Here is a 19,391-nt window from a genome sequence, read left to right as displayed (position 1 = left end):
AGCTCTGAGCACCATCAGAGAAAACTCTTTTTTATGACTTTCTTTCAAAATTCCTAAAAAGACTACTACAGTGGAACCTCGGTTTCCAAGCGTCTCGGAAGTTGAATGTTTCGGCTTTTGAACGCCAAAAACCCAGAAGTAAATGCTTCCATTTTCAAATGCTTTTCGGGAGCCAAACATGCCACGTGGCTTCCGTATTGAGTTTTCCAGATGTAAATGCTTCTGGAAATGCAGGTTTCGCTTTTTGAATGTTTCGGAAGTCAGAACGGTCTTCCAGAACGGATTACATTCAGAAACTGAGGTTCCACTGTATAATGTTATGCTACACCTTAGCATTTTCAACCACCCCTCAAAGCTGCATCTATTTTTTAAAGAAGCATGAGGAAGCTTGGGAACCCCAGGAAATGGGCAAACCCAGACGCCATCCTCCTAAACTCAGAGAAACAGCCCAGTCCAAATGTGTTCTTTGCTGCAGTCCTCCCCCCCCCCCCCCCCCCGCCTCTGATGAGGACAAAAAAAAAAAAAACATTCTTCCCCAAAGCCTACAGATAACTACAGACTTCAGCATCATCTATAAATAAAGAGGGTGACCGTCCCCTGCTCCCTTCTGCCTCAGTGTGTCCTTCAGGGCCCTGCACTGGCTTTTGTTTTGCTTTTTACTCAGTCCCACAGAGGTTAAGAAAGAAGGGAAACTTCTACTGAGGTCTGTGTGGAGGCCACCTGAAAATTCTGCCCCTGTGTAAGAAACATTTGAACAATGCTGCCTGGAAAGGAGTCTTGAGTAGGGCAGGCAGCCCAAAACCTCCCTGCAAGGTGAAGGAAAAACTGTCTTTGAATTCTTCTCTTCTTTGGAGAGTTAGTCTTTATGAATGCTTTGGGGGGCTATTGATTGACTGACAGTTGTGCCGTTGATTATCCTGGTACGTTGTTCCCACCTTCAGTTCTTTTATAAGAAATATGGGATATGCATTTTAAAAATAAGGCAGCACGCCTTGACATCCCCACCTCCACCCCGTGGCTGAATCAGAAGACCCATCTTGGGACCTGACCTGCCTCCCCCCCCCCCCCAAACGTCCTTTTCAGGTCTCTGAAAATGAGTGGCATGTCCCCTTGTTGGCACCTAAAGGAGGAGAAGCTTCTGAGCTGTCTTGGCTTTCGCACAAGGATGCAGATTTTCTGCCTTGTCCTGTGGGGAGGTTGTGGAAGGGAATGGGGGGAGCTCATGTCATCTGGGACACTCAGATGGTGTTAGTGAGCAGGTATTGCCACAAATGGGGCTTGCGATGTGAAGGAAGCTCCCAGGTTATCAGCAAATGCCAGGAGTGACTGGAGGGAGCGTGGAGATAAAGAAGGATTAAGGAGGCAGCTAACAAGAAGGCAGAACTCTGATTTCCTAATCCAAGCCCTGCCCTGCAGCGGCTTTCTAACCCTTTAGTCATAAAATGTACAGCACCATCCTCACTCCAGTGATTAGGCTTCCTTTTGTCATACAAAGGTATTAAAAAGGAGCGCACGCCGCTCCCATTTTCTTGAAAACAAATGCGGGCAATTCTGCGATTACCACGGAGGTGGCATAAACATCGCCCTGGGAAGCTGTCATTGCTGGCAGCTCCAGGGAGAGGCGGGCTCACCTGAAACGCAGGTTGGGAGGAGAACAGCTGGATTTCTGGGACGAGGAGAGAAAAGATGGGCTGGGATTCGCCCCTCCTGCTCTGTCATGGTGCTTTTGTCAGCCAAACAAATGATCAGTCGCTCTGGAGTACTTCTGGAGCGACAGGGCACCTGCTCTGCAGGGAGAAGGTCCCAGGTCCAAGTGTCGCTGTTTTCCAAGGATAGTCCCAGATTTACAGACGCCATCCTGATTTCTGATTTGATCCCAGAATGTCCCACTTAGGACATCCATATTTTCATGAGTGAAATGTTGGAGAGAATGGTTGTTGTTGTTGTTCAGTCATTCAGTCGTGTCCGACCCTTCATGACCCCATGGACCAGAGCACGCCAGGCACCCCTATCCTCCACTGCCTCCCGCAGTTTGGCCAAACTCATGCCAGTCGCTTCAAGAACACTGTCCAACCATCTCATCCTCTGTCGTCCCCTTCTCCTTGTGCCCTCCATCCACCTGGAGAAGGAACTGGCAAGCCACTCCAGTATCCCTGTCAAGAAAACTCCATGGACAAAGACAACAGGAGGGAATGGTAGGACGTCCCTATTTCCATTGGAGAAATGTTGGAGGGTATGCAGTACTGGACCAGATGGAGCAGGGATCTGAGTCAGTATAAGGCAGCTTCTTATGTGTCCTCCCTCCAATGCCCATGTGCAGGATGGTTCCAGGATGGAATGTGAATCTTGGCTGTAGCAAAACGCAGCTCTTAAGGTGGTGGGTGACACAAATATTCTTTATTTGTGTAGCCAAAGCCATTATGAAAAACAAGATACACAAGACAAAATAAAATGCATTACACAGGTAAGATAATTATTAAAACCAGGCATTCCATCGGATAGGAATTTGCTCTCCTGAAGAAATTGGCTTGTCATCCCTACAGACTTTTCTCCTTAAAATTTCCACTCTAAAAGATGAAACTGGGTATCTTTTCAGAAGTTTAAGAGAGTCTGTCACACAGTAAAAAGTTAATCAAGTACCCAATCCATCTCTCCGCTGAGAGATTTTAAATCTTTGAGCAAGGCTGCTCTTAAGTCCTCGCAGATTGCAAGCAAGGCAGATGACCCCACGTGGACAGAGACTCTTCGTACAGAATCGGACAATAGCGTCCTTCAACTATAGCAGACTGCATAGACGGTACTTTCAGAGCCGCAAAGGCATTTCTCCGTTTGGCATTTGTAATACTGGCGTCATAGTGATGGCAAGGAGTCCGAATGGGTAGTTTTGCATACCAAGGGGCATATTCAGACAAGCAGGCAGAAGTACAATAAGCACAAAAATCATGTTTTAGAATACAAAAGTTTATGTGGCGAGATGCCATCTCAAAATCTGATGAGTTCAAAATGTCCAAAGAGTGCCCATGCATAACAATAACTTGTAGTATTTCCTGATTCCAGGATGGAATCGCTCCATTATTAAGATTCAGCATTTCCCTGAAAGCAGAAAATACTGAAATGGGTCCTATCCCTTTTTAAATTTCAACCAGTAAAGGTAAAGGTAAAGGTAAAGGGACCCCTAACGGTTAGGTCCAGTCGCAGACGACTCTGGGGTCGCAGCGCTCATCTCACTTTACTGGCCGAGGGAGCCGGCGTACAGCTTCCGGGTCATGTGGCCAGCATGACTAAGCCGCTTCTGGTGAACCAGAGCAGCGCACGGAAACGCTGTTTACCTTCCCACCAGAGCGGTACCTATTTATCTACTTGTACTTTGATGTGCTTTCGAACTGCTAGGTTGGCAGGAGCAGGGACCGAGCAACGGGAGCTCACCCCATCGCGGGGATTCAAACCGCTGACCTTCTGATCAGCAAGCCCTAGGCTCTGTGGTTTAGACCACAGCGCCACCCACCACAGTTTCAACCAGTAGGTGGTGATAATAAGGGTCCTGAAACAAATGGGTGCTATGCAAACATTTGAGACAGAAGGCAGCTATTTGCAGGGCCAGGGTAGATTCTCCTAATCAATTTTGTAATAACAGTGATTATTTTTTAGCTCCCTGAAGAAGTCTACTTAATGTAATGGAAAGGTTCTGTTGGTGTGAGCACAGGCCCAGTTTCCCAGCTCCGTTTCCAGGCTTTGGTTACCAACAAAAGAGGCTGGCGCACTATTTTCTTCCTTCTTTTCTCAATAAATTTATCTCCTACTAGCTCTCCGTTGATGCTTGACTGGAGAACCTTTCCTGCCTAAAGGTCTTGGAGTTGAAATTCTCAGGGGTGAGGTGGCACCCAGGAACTTATGCCTTTCCCTTGCCACCGGCCGCCCCCCCTGCCCCCCCCAGTCGCTGCTGCTTCCATGCCAGCAGCTGTCAAATCCACCGGCCTTGGCATGGTTATTTATTTATGCCTTGCTAAGATGCCCTTGTGTCCTGGTGACTCTTGCTCTCTGTTTTATGTTTCTTATTTCAAAACTTAGGGGGGGGGAGCACTTTGCTTGCTCTGGGGCCTGGGGAAAAAGTTCCTCCTTAACCGAGGTTAATGTGGGAAATAAAATGGGTTGGTGGAACAAACAATGGCTGATTTACTCCCCTAATTTCCACAGGCTGGCGCAGCCGAAAGAGAGCCTAGCGCATGCGCCTTCCTGCCGGCGCCTGTGCCAGGAGGTCCACAGCACCATTACAAGCCATTATTACTTTCTGGATAATGTATACATTTTCACTATCACCCAGCCCCTTGCTCCTTCATTTTTCATAAGAAGTGGCACGAGATTAATGACGCAGCCGCAGAAGAAACGTAACGCCATGCCAACTTGATTTATTGACCACTTAGCATTGATGAAGCTGCAACCACGACTCAAACAGCTGTTGCCACTGCATTTCTCTTTATCAAAGGGAACAGCTTTTTGCATTTTTAACCAGGTCTTGAGCTGGTTTCTGCTTATCGTGCACAACCAAGCAAAAGGGGAAGAACACAAAAGTGGAGCCAAATATCTTCTTTGTGTCAGGAACTACCAGGTTTAGAAAAACAGAAGTGTGCTTCCTTGCCAGAGTTGAGTCTTGGTGATGTAAAGGTGCCTCTGAGCATAGACTTGTAGCTTAAAGTGCAGCCCCGATGATGCCTTGGCAAGCGAAAGCAGCTTTGGCTCTGTCATCAACAGCTGATGGGCAGTCAAGCCCAAGCCTTGGGTGCTTTAAGCACCACACAGGGCTCTTTGCAAGACCAGCGCGGGCACTTTGAAGTCTCCAAGTCGGGACGTCAAAGCACCCAATCACCTGATGCCATTGTGATGCCAGGTGATTGAATGGTGGGTCAAATCTGGCCAGCTGGGATCTGGTAGGAATCTGGCCCACTGCACCGAAAAGGTTCCCCACCTCCTCACCCCATATTCTCCCAGTCTGAGTGAATAATGCCTCTCCTTTCCCAGGCAGTTCCTGCCAGTAGCAAACACCAGGCTGCATCAGACAGAGAGCAGGTTCATCACCTCACCTTGTGGCTTAGCCTGTCCACTTGTGTCCCAACTATTGTGCAACGGGAATCTCTTGCTCCCCTTGCCCCTGAGGTGTAAGTCCTGGAGGACCAGAGTGTGTGCTTCACAGGAATCCCAGTGTGACCAAGAGACAGTCACCAGACAGACAGGTGCCGACATTTGGGTGCTTCCACCAGCAACTGAGAGCACCCCCTCTTCACCCTGGATTTTCCTGGCTGCTAGTAGTACCATCTCCTGGCACCTGTGGTTGTAACGGATGTTTTGTTGATATGGATTTTATTCTTATATTTTGTGTTTTAATTCTCTTGGCCTCTCTTTCAAAGGAATGGCGATATACTTTAATACATATATGGCTGATCTGCAGCCATTTTGCCAGGGGCCACAGAATGCTTGCTCTGCATCTACGATGGATCAGTTTCTCAGTGCGACTACAGCAGGTCACACTCTGAAACTCCCTGTCCATTGACACCCGGTGGCTGGTACCTTCTCTGTGCTGTTTCTAGCACCTGCTTAAAAACTTTTTTATGTTTAGGGAAGACTTCCCAGACATCTAATTTTATTACGTGCGCTTGTTTTTAAATTCTGTTGACTTCCTCTGTGCTTTTGGATAATTTAATTATGTATATTTATTTTTTTACAGTTTGTTGATTTGATCCGCATTTTTATGCTCCGTTATGTGAGTGGTTTAGAGGGTCATCTTTTTTGATTAGGCAGGTCGATAAATCCCTTTAAATAAATAGATAAAATTAATCCTTTGTTTTATGTATGGCTCTTAAAGTGCTTTCGGACCTGCCTTGAATCCTCAGCATACATTTCCAAAGGGCTCTGGCCTCCAGCTGCTGTTTGTTTGCCCTGCTGTGTCTCATGGACAAATGGCAGGTGTCATTAAATACAACATGCAGGATTTTTTTTAAATTTTCAATGCAAGCAGCATTACCTGGCTGCTAATTATGGGGAGTGGGGTCAACCTTCCCCTCTCCAGTGGTGGACCTAAGGAAAATCTCTCCTCTGAAACTCTAGCGCTTGCCTGCTTGAGCCGTGTTCTCCCCCTGGGTCAATGAGAGCATGTGCACAGACACACTTTCCAAGCATGAGCAGATCGCATTGAGACGCTGCTAGCCACAGTGACTATGCCCTGCCTCCACAGCGGTGCTTCCGAATACCATAGGGCTCTTGTGCTCAATGTTCTGCTCCCTGGTTTCCCACAGCCATCTGGTTGGCCACCATGAGAACAGGATGCTGGACTAGATGGGCCATTGGCCTGATCCAGCAAGACATTCTGATGTTCTTGTGCCCCACTGACATCAGTGGGCCTCACTCCTAAGGTAACTGGGAACAGAGTTGCTGCCTCAGTATGACGGTGGCAGGTGTGGGAGGGGGTGAGGGTGGTTGACAAAGCAGCAGAGCTTTAACTAAAAGAGAGGGGTTGACATGCAGTGTGGAAGCAGGGGAAATCCGAACCGGCAGCTCAATTTTCTGCAGAAGTATTCCGCTCAAGATTGGGTAGGGAAACTGAACTTACCCAGTGACTCTTGCCTCTCTATCTGGGCTGGCATTTAGCAGTCAGAGCTGCTCCCAAGAAGGAGATGTTATATAGCTTGATATTTAACTAACATCCGTAGTGAGTTCTATTTTTAAAAACTGCACTCCGCTCCAAGCCCTCGGCATCAGGTAAATAAAGAGTTCAAAGATGACGGGGCTTGCTTTGATTGGGCACCCTGGCCCCATTTATGAAGTTTGCCTAGGTCATCAAGGTGGGGTGAGCGAAGGACTCTGCATGATGAGGAAGGCGGGAGGATGCGTTTCAGCGATCATAAAAGCCGATTGGGGTGAGCCGTTCCGCAGCCTCCTTGAAATACCTGCATCCAGGGCAGTATTAATTCACAATAACAGGACAATAAATATGATACATTTCTAATAACTCCCATTATAGTAAAACGAATGGAAGTGAGAAAGGAGATGAGGAGTTCTCTTTGCCTTTGGGAACTTTCCCGATTGCTTTTTCTAAACGCTGGGTTAGTGATTGCCTCCCCCCCCCCCCCGAGCATTGGGTTGATTTGCTCACTTTATGGGTCTGTTAGGAGGCAAAATTCCCACCAGATGCCCTTCCAAAGCCCTTCAAATAAGGGCTGGATAAAAACTACAGAGGATAAACATCCTTGAAACTGAGGATCAGGAGAGGCAGCACGTCTCTTCCTGAGGCTGTGCTAGCAGCTTCGAGGGTCCAGATTGAAAGGTCCTCTTCTCCTCCAGCTTAAGGTCAGTATTGGACACCCATAGGTACCACTTCCCTTTCCTCAAGCAAGCTGAATTGCCTGTGGCCGCCCTACACCGCCTTCCCCCTCTGGACGCATGGCTGGAGGCTCTGCTGATTGCTGGATCTGCTGTCCTCTACTGATTGAAAGGTCAAGAGGTTGTTTCTCCTCTTTGGATTAAGATGGGGGGGGCGATAATTGCCCTATAACCTTGGAAGGTGGTGGACTCTCCTTCCTTGGACATTTTTAAGTAGAGGCTGGATGGCCATCTGTCACGGATGCTTTAGCTGAGATTCCTGCATTGCAGGAGGTTGGACTAGATGACCCACAAGGGGGTCACTTCCAACTCTACAGTTCTATGATTCTATGAATCTCGAAGCTCAGCATCTACAGTGTGTCCAACTGCTGCCTGAGTGCATTGCAGGGTGCAATAAGGGCCCCAACTGCATCATCACATCTGATTGCAAGCACACTTGCGGCAGGAGAAGAGGCCTCTACCTCCCCACTCAGATATTTCACATCTAAAGCCTCTGCCTGGAAAGGGGACTGAGCCATGAGGAGTTCAAACCACCTTCTCACAAGGCATCCTAAAGTGGGCATCTGAGGCCAGTTGCTGGAAGCAGCTGGAGGGTCCTGCTCTGGGGGCCAGGCAAGCTTCTAGAGGGGAATCATGGAATCATAGAACTGTCGAGCTAAAAGGGATCCCGAGGGTCACCCAGTCCAACCCCCTGCAATGCAGGAACCACAGCTAAAGAATGGAGGTTTTTTACACACAAACTAGGTTTTTTAACGGCCCATGAAGGAGAGTTCACCACCTTCCAAGGAAGTCTCTTCCACTGTCAAACAACTCTCGCCACCAGAAAGTTCTTTCTAATGCTTCCTGGTCCTCCTGGCCATTCTGCAGGCTGCATCCAATTGACAGGGGCAGGGGTGTTCACGGAGGGCTGGATCAGGCCCCTCTCCTTGTCCTGAATTGAGAGTTGAATCACACCACCCAAATGCACGTTTAAGGCACCCTCCTTCAGGGCAGGAAGATGAAGTGATTTGCTTCCTAATTGCTTGCCTTCAATGTCCTCTTCCCCCATCTGGGAGGAGAAGCAACTCCAGAGTGTGCTTTTCCTTGATAGTTTCTGCGGGGAGGAAGGCCGGCGCCCTCTCAGTTCCTGCCTGTGCCCCCACTCACTTGCGGCAAAGAGGGCTTTTCCCCCTGCTGTCCTTGGTCTCAGCCTATAGTTCAGGCCCCCGGTGTGTGTTTAAACCATCTGAAGGACAAGCAGTTAATTGCCTGGCGGCATCTTTTTCATTAGTGAAGAAATGCTCGTTAGTGTGGGAGCTGATTTGCTGGTCTGCTACCTTCCACCAGCAGCAAAGCGACTCCCTTTTGGCGAGGTCGGGCGGGGAGGGGGGGGGTGAGCTGCTTGGTGCAGACACAGATCCCCCCCCATCCCCCTCCCAAGCCCTGCTCTAGCAACATTAATGAAACATTAGAGTTTTAATTACACCATTATCCTATTTATTTTTATAAATAATTCCAGAGCAGTCATTAAAGTTTGTGGAATTTAGGAGCAAATGACTTCAGGGAGAGGAATCAAGTTTTCAATCTCGTTGTTGTCTGTCGTGGGGGCTCTTTCCTGGTTGCCTTGTTGTTCTTAAGATTATTCATTTATCCACCATCCAAGTGGAAGAAGTTTCTTTGTCGGAAAGTTTGTTGCGGCGGGACCAGACTTTCTGTGGTTGCTGCCAGCTCTCTGGCCCCCAGTTCTAGGAGTATACTGAGGTCCTGCAAATGTCTGAGGATGCCAGTCTTCCTCCCTGTTCTCCTCTCCCCTCTGGGCTAGGGGTGCTGGGTGGCTGCTCAGACACACCCAGATTCTGCTCCAGGAAAAGCTGCGCATGACCAATCCTGCCTGGAATATACAAACGGAGCCCATTTGCACAATTCCTCCCTTCCCATGCATAACTCGTCCTGCCACTTTTCCTGTTTTACATAATTCAGTGCCAGAAACTACCTTCCGCCTGCCCACCCCACCAGCTTCTGAGATTTCAGTGGCCGTTGTCCTTTTCGCACCCATCCAAGCTGACCTTCTCAGGCTTTAAAAAAAAAAACTTTCCTTTTGCTTCACCTTACAAGGGAAGAGCCCGTCAAAACGCCTCTCGTGCCATGTTCAGTCACTGCCTTTTGAAAACGTCCAGCCTCTCTAGAACAGGTTTGCGTGTCGAGACCCCAAAGCCGCCCTCCCAGGGATGAAATAAAAACACCAGGACACAGAATATAAGGTTAATGTGATTGGGTAAAAATTTGGCCACAACTTTATTGGTTACAGCATGTGAGCGGTATTGGCTTAGGCATTGAGTGGACCTGACTATATCTGACTCCTGCCCGCAGAGCAGGAAGTCCAGTAAGGGTAAACCACTGATAAGGGGAGCCCCGTCGATTCAGACCAACTCGAGTTCCCCTTGGGTTCCAATGGGGTCGTGGCATGGCCCTAGCCCCGCCCCGGGCTTCGGACAAGATCCCACACCCCCGGATTCCTTTAACGGACTACCCTTAAGCTTGGAGGGGCAGGCGATGGCCAGGCCTCCCCTCCCCCAACATTAGGTCACTCAATGCCTAACCGCCACCTTACAAAGTTGTGACGATTGCTAAGTGGTAGGCGAAAACCAAATGGCCCAGCCAATCTGCCAAGTGGAAAAATTCCTACCAGGCCCCCGACAAGGGCAGGCGACCAACCGAAGTCCAAAGCAAGGCCATAGGGTGAAACCTGCCTACAGGGAAGGGAGGGAGGGTGGGAGATCCGAGGAAGCGAGCCGAAAGGAGGTCTCTCGGCTCGCGCCTCTCCTTTTGAAAGGGAGCCCCCGGCCACGCCCCCAGCCGGCTGATTGGCCGGTTGCCTGCTGACGCGGCCGGGGACTCCTCCGAGCAGCGAGGGACAAAGTCCCCCGCCCACAGGAAGTGGGGAGAGCGGCTCTGCGGTCCACCGCAACTCCTCCCCACAAGGAGGTGGAGCGGATTTGCGTGTCGAGACCCCAAAGCCGCCCTCCCAGGGATGAAATAAAAACACCAGGACACAGAATATAAGGTTAATGTGATTGGGTAAAAATTTGGCCACAACTTTATTGGTTACAGCATGTGAGCGGTATTGGCTTAGGCATTGAGTGGACCTGACTATATCTGACTCCTGCCCGCAGAGCAGGAAGTCCAGTAAGGGTAAACCACTGATAAGGGGAGCCCCGTCGATTCAGACCAACTCGAGTTCCCCTTGGGTTCCAATGGGGTCGTGGCATGGCCCTAGCCCCGCCCCGGGCTTCGGACAAGATCCCACACCCCCGGATTCCTTTAACGGACTACCCTTAAGCTTGGAGGGGCAGGCGATGGCCAGGCCTCCCCTCCCCCAACATTAGGTCACTCAATGCCTAACCGCCACAAGAGTCCCGAAAGGGGCTCGCCGCCACATACCCTCACAGCTGCAACCAATACTTCAATCCCTCCGCTATATCGGCCAGCCAAAAGTCATTTTCCTCATTCAGAAAGGTGTAAGCCATCATCTCAAAACAATGCCATCTTGCTGTAAAGTATAGTGTGTAAGCCATCATCTCAAAACAATGCCATCTTGCTGTAAGGTATAGTGGGATGCAGAATCAACCGGCCACCCAGCATGTGCACCTTCTGTGCCACTGAATGATTCAAGCATTTTTTGGGTATGATCTGCTGCAGCTGAGGAACTACTACCAGGCAAATGCGTCTCTCCAGAAGCTGCAATCAAATAAGAGTCATTTTGGAGAGTTCATTGACATAAAGCCCAAGTCCTTTTGATGTTCGTGAGCAAGTCCAGGCCTTTTCGACTCGGCCAACAGTTTTCTCCCAGGTGCAAAACCAAAGCGTTGGTTGGGGGGGGGGCTTATGCCTCAGCCCTGGCCGTCACAATTGGCAACATCTTCCACCGCATCCCACGCCTCAAAATCCAAACAATATGGATGTGTGCAGGAAAACCCAGCTGGCACCACAAGCCACTGGCAATTGCCCTCACCCGGGCCCAGTGCACGATACTGCAGCCCACAATCCAGATCTCAATGCACTCTGAATCTAAAAAGGAAAGAAATAACAAGACGGAATAAGTCACAGGCCTGTTTAAATTCCGGAGCTGCCATGGATGTAACCTTGAGCCGAAAGGAGGTCTCTCGGCTCGCGCCTCTCCTTTTGAAAGGGAGCCCCCGGCCACGCCCCCAGCCGGCTGATTGGCCGGTTGCCTGCTGACGCGGCCGGGGACTCCTCCGAGCAGCGAGGGACAAAGTCCCCCGCCCACAGGAAGTGGGGAGAGCGGCTCTGCGGTCCACCGCAACTCCTCCCCACAAGGAGGTGGAGCGGATTTGTCACATATGAATGAAGTCACCTTGGTTACGGTGGTAAAACCTGGATTCTTCCTTTGTGCAATCTATATATTTTAAAACAAAGATGAATGAAACTTGGATTGCTATGAATAAGCTGTTTGCCACTAACCCTTTCTTATATTTAAACATATTGGGCCCCACCTAGTCTGCCTCAGGCAGGCGTCCCCCTAGGGGGAAACAGCACCTCTTTCCCACCACCACACCCATGGGTGCCCTTACAGACTGCCCACCCCCTTGTCTAGAGGTGGGCAGGTGATGACTGTTCATTGGGCCCAGTTGTGGTCCTCACCCCCCCCTTGGTCATGTCCTCTGACCTCTTTCCAGTGCCAGGTGAAAACTTTTTTGTTTTGTTTTATGGAGTCCTTGAATCTGCTGCTCTTTATATTGCAGCCTGGTTTTTCATACTGTTGCTTTATTGTTTATTTCTTGAGGGAAAGGAGCACAAACTGCCCTGCAAGGGTACACAGCCCTAGCAATTGCAGGAAGTCCTGAGCTCAGAGGAAAGGGGTAGACGTCCCCTTCTGGAACTCACATTTGCATCCCGGGACCAAACTAGTCTCACAGGTGCAATAAATTATTGCCACCTGGCTTGAAGCCAAGCACTACCAGCTGGAGATGCCTTCTGTGGGTCCACTGGTTCCTTGGGGTTCTTTGGGGCAGAACCCCAAGGAACTTTCCATACAGGCAGCAAAGTTCTTAATGTGGAGCCCAAAGCCTGGGATACAGCCAAGCCCAGAGTAAGCCTTGAAGCAACGGATAGGCTTTCTCAGGAGAATCAGGAGGGAGCAGCCTCCAGAACGGACAGGACGCCACGTTCGATTGACAGTGGTTTGAGGATGAGAAAAGGGAACTCAGGGATGGGGAGCAAATCCATGCCCCATTTGCATTTTAACACGAACCTCCTGCTCCCACAGTTTCCAAACAGATACACCAACCGACACACAACCATCCTCTGGCAACCTCGTTGAATGTTGTGAGGCAGCACGGAAATGCATATACTCCCCAAAATAGCATAGAAAACCACCATATGTTAGGGGGTGTTCTTGCAAAAGTGCATATATATTTGCCAAAACGCATTCATGAGGAGAAAGGAGTACAAGACGGTGCATAAGTTTGTGTGCATGCGTAAATTTGTGTGCGTAACTTCTTTGCGAATTAATGCAGAAATGGGGGGAATGGAACTGAAGTGGTTTTGTCATTTAATGTTGTTGGCTTTTGTTGCAAACCTCCTTTTGAGCTTTTATCAACCGGAAGGTATCATCATCTACTGCAGTGGTTTTCAAGCAATGTGCCATGGCACCCTGGGGTGCCTTGAGAGATGGTCAGGGGTGCCGCGAGCGACACTGGCCTCTGTCCCTCTTTCTTTCCCTTCCTCCTCTGATGCCCTCTCACATCTCTGTCTCCCAAAGGCTTGCACAGCTGTTTGTTGCAGCAGCCGTGGCTACAAGTTGCCCAGGTGAATGGTGCCTCTGGGGCTGGTCAGGGGGTGCTGGTTGCCAGGAGCTGAGGCTGCCTTGGAGTAAGCAAGCAAGCGGGCAAGGGAGCCCAGCCAGCCAGTCCACCAGCCCTTGCTGTTGGGAATGGCCAGACAAGTCCCTGACCCCTGTGGGGCAGTGTGAGGAGGCATCTCTCTTTGGGGCGGGGAGGGGGCAGTTCAGAGACCAGCAGCGGCTGTCCAGAGGACTCCCAAGGAAAAGGGAGAGGAGGCTAAGGGGACACTCCACAAGGGAAGGTGTTTGAAAAGGGGTGAGATGTTGTCAGCTCTGCAGGCAAGGGGTGACATAACTGGGCTCCTCAGGTGCCGCAGAAAGAATGTAGTTGGTCAAGGGAGTCTTGGACTCAAAAAGGTTGAAGAACTCTGATCTACTGTATATTCCGGGAAGCTGTTTGACGGCCTACTCTGTATTTGGACACCTCTTTAGATACTGTGACCAAAAGTTTTATGATTGTTCCTGAGATCAAGGAGCAATTCTCATCTGGGCGCCATTTTGAATTAAGATGGTCGACTTCTAACTTCTCTCATAATGGCACTGATTTCAGCCGCTGGCTTCAATACTGTACTGCGCTGATTTGTTAATTTATTTTTTGTGGGGGCAGGGCCTTAGAATTCCGGGGGGGGGGGTGTGCCAGGTATGATTTTGCTAAGAAATAATGATGCTAATAGGTCTTTTAGAATAAATTGGCGGTGGTGATGACAATGTGTGTTCTCTACCATTCTTCCTGCAGAACCCGGACATTGTGCTGGTCCACTACTTGAATGTACCCGCCATCGAGGACTGTGGAAAGCCCTGTGGCCCCATCCTGTGCTCCATCAACACCGACAAGAAGGAGTGGGCGAAATGGACGAAAGAGGAGCTGATTGGCCAGCTGAAGCCAATGTGTGAGTAGGGCCTGCTGCGCTTGGGGCTCCAGAAGCAGTAGGGCCCTGTGTGGTTTTGATTGGTTGGTTGGTTGGTTGGTTGGTTGGTTTGGTGAGTGGGAACAGGGGAGCTTCCCTTGCATATGGATAAGGTAGCTGATACACTCAGCATGCACTTCGGTCGCAAACCTACAGGCGCACCCTGCAGAATTTGCAGGAGGAGGGTTATGAGTCATAGAATCAAAGGAGAGTAGAGTCAGAAGTTACCACAAGGATCATCTAGTCCAACCCCCTGCAATGCATGAATCTTTTGCCCAGCATAGGGCTCGAACCCATGACCCTGAGATTAAGAGTCTCCTGCTCTACCGACTGAGCTACAAACTGGCTGGCTGCCGTCCCATTAGACACCTGTTTCGATTTCAGCAGTGCAAGGGGTGCAGGAAGGAGAAGAGATAGACTCATGGAATTGTGTCACCCAGTCCTGCAATGCAGAATTCACAACTAAAGAATCCCTGACAGATGGCCATCCAACCTCTGTTTAAAAACCTCCAGTGAAGGAGAGGCCAACACCTCCCAAGGGAGTCGGTCCCACCGTCAAACAGCTCTTACTGTCAGAAAGTTCTTCCTAATGTTTAGGACTGTCTTGCCATTTGTACCCATTAGCTTGGGTCCTCCCCTCTGCAGTGGCAGACAACAAGCCTGCTCCATCTTCCACATGGCAGCCCGTCAGATATTTGAAGATGGCCATCATGTCACCTCTCAGAGCCAGATTCCAAGGCCTACTCTTTTTTGCTCGTTGAAGAACAAGCCGCAAACAAAAAGGGAAGCTCCTTTTTATGCTTCCTGAGAGTCATGGTGATGCAGTCAGCCCTTGCCCAAGAAACGCCCTCTCCAAAAAGCAAAAGGCTGCGTATTTGCCGTTCATGAGAATCATTACATGCCTTGCAGACATCAAAGCCATTCTGCCATCGATAACAACAGTCGCCTGCTGCGTCAAAACAAAGCCAAATATGCTGCAGGGAGCTCCTGAGGAGGCTTCCTCACATGCAGGACAAAATGCAGGGAGGCAAATGGAGGCGCCCACACCTGCGCCCACACAGCCAGGGCCTCTGTGCCCCGGGGCCTGGCTCCCTCGCCTGGCCTTCACACAGAGATATGTGCCTGTTCCATGCAGGTTTGACTTGTTGCCTTGACAAGCATTTCCTTGTTAGGCTCCTGCCTCCTGCTGCCCTCTGCGGGGGCTGCCTTGGCTCCTTCCCCTCCTGGCTGCCCACCGATTGAAGTGCAAAGAGCATTTTGGAGCAGCTCTTCCTCCCATACAGAGAGCGGCTGCTTTGCTTTAGCCATCCGGCAAAAGGCTCAGAAACGGGAGAAACCTCCGCTCTGTCAGCAAGCCGTGCTGAGAATGAGCCGGGCCAGATCCACCTCCCTGGCCAAGACAAATTTGTCCCCTTCGTTCCCTCTGAGCCTCGTTCCCAGGATATTGCAAGTGTTTCCCCTCTGAATCCTGCTGAGCCTAGGACTGTGTTTGCAGAAGGAGTGCCTGGACAGATTGCAAGTGGACTTTGGAGGCCGGGAAAAGGCCAACCCCAGCTTCAGAACACCCAGAAAGTGCGGCCTCTTCCTTGCTGGGCTGAAAGTAGCAGAGCCCATAATGGGAAGAGCAGCTGCTTTGCATGCAGAAGGTCCAAGATTCATCAACTCCAAGGCTGGGAGAGAATCCTGCCTGAAACCCTGGAGAGTCACTGTCGGTCAGCGTAGACAATTTATTTGATTTCTTAACTGCCTTCGTGGTATAAGGTCCCGGGTGAGGGTTACGACAATAGAAAGATGCAATATTAAAACTGATTAACTTCAAAATCAGAAGGATAGGGTGGGTTCTAAAATATGTATCTCAGGGTAAAGAGGTGCATCTTCAGAATACAGATATCATATACCATCCATGCATAATCCAATTGTGGCTGAGGGGGGCAGTCTGGGGTGTATAACTGAGACTTGGGTGGACCCATGCTAATCCAGTATACCTACCTGAGTATTTGCTGCAACACCATTTTAAGTCAGATGGGTGGGGAGAGATGGCGGGTTGTAGTTATCCATAAAACCCCCACTTCCTTTGCCAAAAGATCCCTCCACATCATGTTTGCAATCAAGGGACTGTTTGTGGTGATGGACCACAGAGAAAGACCGAGGGTACTGCTAGTTTGCTGTCTAGTTTGCTGCATTGCAACCACAACGCCACCTCCCCACAAAGGAACTTGGTCCAGCGAACCAGCTGGGGATGGGCCACAATGTCCTCTCTGTGAGCCTTTGGGTGCGGGGAGCTGCAACTTTGCAAACTCTGGAAGGTCCCAGTAAGGGAGATCAGGAGTACAGCTTATTTTATTTATTTGTTGCGTTTATATCTCCGCTTTTTCTCCAATGAGCTCGAGGTGGTGTACATCCCCATTTGCTCCTTACAACAACCCTGTGAGGTAGGCTGAGAGGCAGTGACTTGGCCAAGGTGGGGGGTTTGAACCCTGGACTCCCAGGTCCTAGCCTGGCACTCTAACCACTACACCACACTGGCTCTCACACGTGTGTGGCTGACGGCACAGGTGTCTTTTTGTCCTCTCTGATCTCCAACTCAGGCTCCTTCACAGACTCAGTTCTCGCCCAGTGGTGTCGCTTAAGCTCTGCAGCTTCCAGCATTGCCTGTGCAATGGAAAGCGTATTCTGCAGCCGTCAGGGGCTATTACACTTGGAAGGCTCCCCTCCCCACAACGTACAGAAGCCGAGAGTCTCAAGAAACTGGGTGGGCAGCCCTAGAATCCCCGATTCTGCCTTTTCCTGGCTCCTGCGCACACAACAGCTGGGGCTGCTGCTCCACTCTGCCAGAGTGACAGGCGGCGTTGGCGCAGCCCTGACCTTAAAGAGAGGGGCCAAACTGCCCCCCCAGGGCTGGAGATGTGGAGCTGGAAAACTTTTGAGGGCATCTCTGATATCAATCCAAGGCCTGCCGGGCACCTCAGGAGGGGGGAAGTGGCAGCCGGCTTTAAAATCTGCAGTGCGTCAGGAAAAACGGCGTGCGGATGACACCAAGCCGGCTGTAAATCTCTTTTATGCCTCGGGAGGGAAGCGCAAAGTTCTGCCCAATTATTCGGCCTGCTTAGGCATCTGCACGTCCCTGTTTATGGATGCGCATCCTGGGAGAGTCTCCCGTGGAAATGCAGCTTGGGTTGGAAAGGGTGTGTGCGTGTGTGTGTGCATTTGCGGGGTGGGAGCTTTAGATTCTGATCAGGCTTCCGGTGAGGCGGGGAGGGGGGGAGCGTGGAGCTTGGCTGAGCACATTCCGGGGGGCGCCAAGCACTCTCCTCGCCAGGCAGACCTGCAATTGGGTTCCAGAGCAGAGCCCTGCTGCTCAGTCCAGGAGCCAAGCCCATTAGCTTCATCACATTTCCACATAAATCACATTCTATCGCAGGCTTCACAGTTTGATTTCCTGATGTTTCCAAATTTCTCTGCCCTGAAGGAGATTAGCCCGTGATTGAATCTGAATGTGTTGCCTGCTCCTCCTCCTCCTCCTCCTCCTCCTCCTCCTCCTCCTCCAGGAGTCCAGGGCAGCCTTTCACCAGAGAGGCTTCTTCTCTCTCCCCCCCCCCCAATTCACCTGTTGCATAATGCAGCTCAGTCTCCTTCCTACCACCCCAATTACCTTCATTCTTCCAGGCTTCTGAAGCACAAACTTCCACAGGTGAGCTTTGATTCCCTGGCCTGTCTCAGAGTCAGCCTTCTCTCTTCTGATGGCTGGAGCTGGCCGAGACTCCACTGCCACCAGCCACTTAATTACGGGGTCCAGATGCTGCCTCCTTGGGGGCAGATTCAAGCAGAATTTATCGGCCCTCCAGAAATGGCTTTTAATTTCAGGCAGGAGAAGGAAACTTCCCTTGGCAAGGAAGGACGCCTGCTGTCCTGGCCACAGAGGAAGCTCACTGGGTAGGGCAGGGCAGATCATGCAGGTGCTTTGATCTGTTGAAAACGAAGTGGAATTAGCCTGCAGAAGAAACACATGATAAGGGAATCTGCCTCTTAACTTCGCTGTTTGTATATAGTGCCATCCAAGTGGGTGGCACACCAGGCACAGCAAATCAAGGGTAGAGCCGTGGTGCTCACCTGACCTTGGACTACAACTCCCATGATCCTCACTGTCCACTGCCCATGCCGCCTCCTAGGGCTGCTGGGAGTCTGAGCCCAACAGCAGCATCTGGAGAAGGGAGGTTGGGGAAGGCTGGTCTAGATTTTGAAAGCGGGAGGCAGGGGGAAAGAGACAGGGCATGTTGATGCGTGTCCATAATCACATGTGCACCCACACATGGATGCCGACACATGTCACTACCAGGGAAGGTGTGCCGTTCAGGATCTCGAGCCAAGAGTCACAGTAAGCCACATGGAAGGAAGGCGCATTCTACGTTATTAACAGGGGTAGATCAGCCATGGGATGCAGGCTAGCTGCAACCCAATCTGCATGTATAGTATTACAAAACAGGAATCGGTTAGCAGGTCTGCGGAGTGGATACAGCTGAAGATGTGCATGCTCTGAAGCTCAGACATGGCCTCAACTGACAGCTCAGTGGACGTGTCATGTGGAAAAGGGAAAGCCAGGAGAAAGGAGAGGCAGAGGGCAAAAAAGGTCTGGCAGGGGGCTACCGAGCCCTGGAAGCACATGTGGTGGGGAGGCGAGAAGAGAGACCCTGAGAGACATGATCAGAGAGAGAAAACGCCAAGATGGGTCTTTTCCAAGAAGAGCAGGAGGAGTACGAAGTTTCTTTGAAGACTTCAAGGCTAGACTTTTATGGCTACCAAGGGTTGGGTGGCCAGGCAGCCTGGCTCTCCGATCAGAAGGTGGGTCTTGTCATGAAGCAAAGCTACAGGGAACCAGGCAGAGGGCCTTCTCGGTAGTGGCGCCCACCCTGTGGAACGCCCTCCCATCAGATGTCAAAGAGATAAACAACTACCTGACATTTAGAAAACATCTGAAGGCAGCCCTCTTTAGGGAAGTTTTTAACGTGTGGCATTTTAATGTATTTTAATCTTTGTTGGAAGCCGCCCAGAGTGGCTGGGGAAACCCAGCCGGATGGACAGGGTATAAATATTATATTATTATTATTATTATTATTATTATTATTATTATTATTATTATTATTATTATTATTATGCACAAACAGCCAGAGGGAAGGCAGTGAGGGTGGTAATGGCCGGAAGGAGGCAAGACATTGGAGATTCCCTGGAGCCTTGCACAGGACAAGTGAACTAGAGGGTTTGTGTAGCACTGT

The 19,391-nt window shown here is 50.3% G+C and overlaps 1 protein-coding gene across 4 annotated transcripts in view; it reads left to right on the top strand.

Annotated features, from left to right (window-relative positions):
- Positions 1-19,391, top strand: part of CAMTA1 (calmodulin binding transcription activator 1) — a 653,161-nt gene that overhangs the window by 573,369 nt on the left and 60,401 nt on the right. For all 4 annotated transcript variants that reach the window (XM_033156533.1, XM_033156534.1, XM_033156531.1 and 1 more), the window contains exon 6: positions 13,950-14,103. In XM_033156533.1, coding sequence (XP_033012424.1) covers positions 13,950-14,103 — 154 coding nt within the window. The remainder of the gene's footprint in view (positions 1-13,949; positions 14,104-19,391) is intronic.

This window comes from Lacerta agilis, chromosome 8 (genome assembly GCF_009819535.1).
Source record: "Lacerta agilis isolate rLacAgi1 chromosome 8, rLacAgi1.pri, whole genome shotgun sequence".
Classification (NCBI taxonomy): Eukaryota; Metazoa; Chordata; class Lepidosauria; order Squamata; family Lacertidae; genus Lacerta; species Lacerta agilis.
The sequence above is the reverse complement of the archived record's forward strand: the minus strand, read 5'-3'. Positions and strand labels throughout refer to the sequence as shown.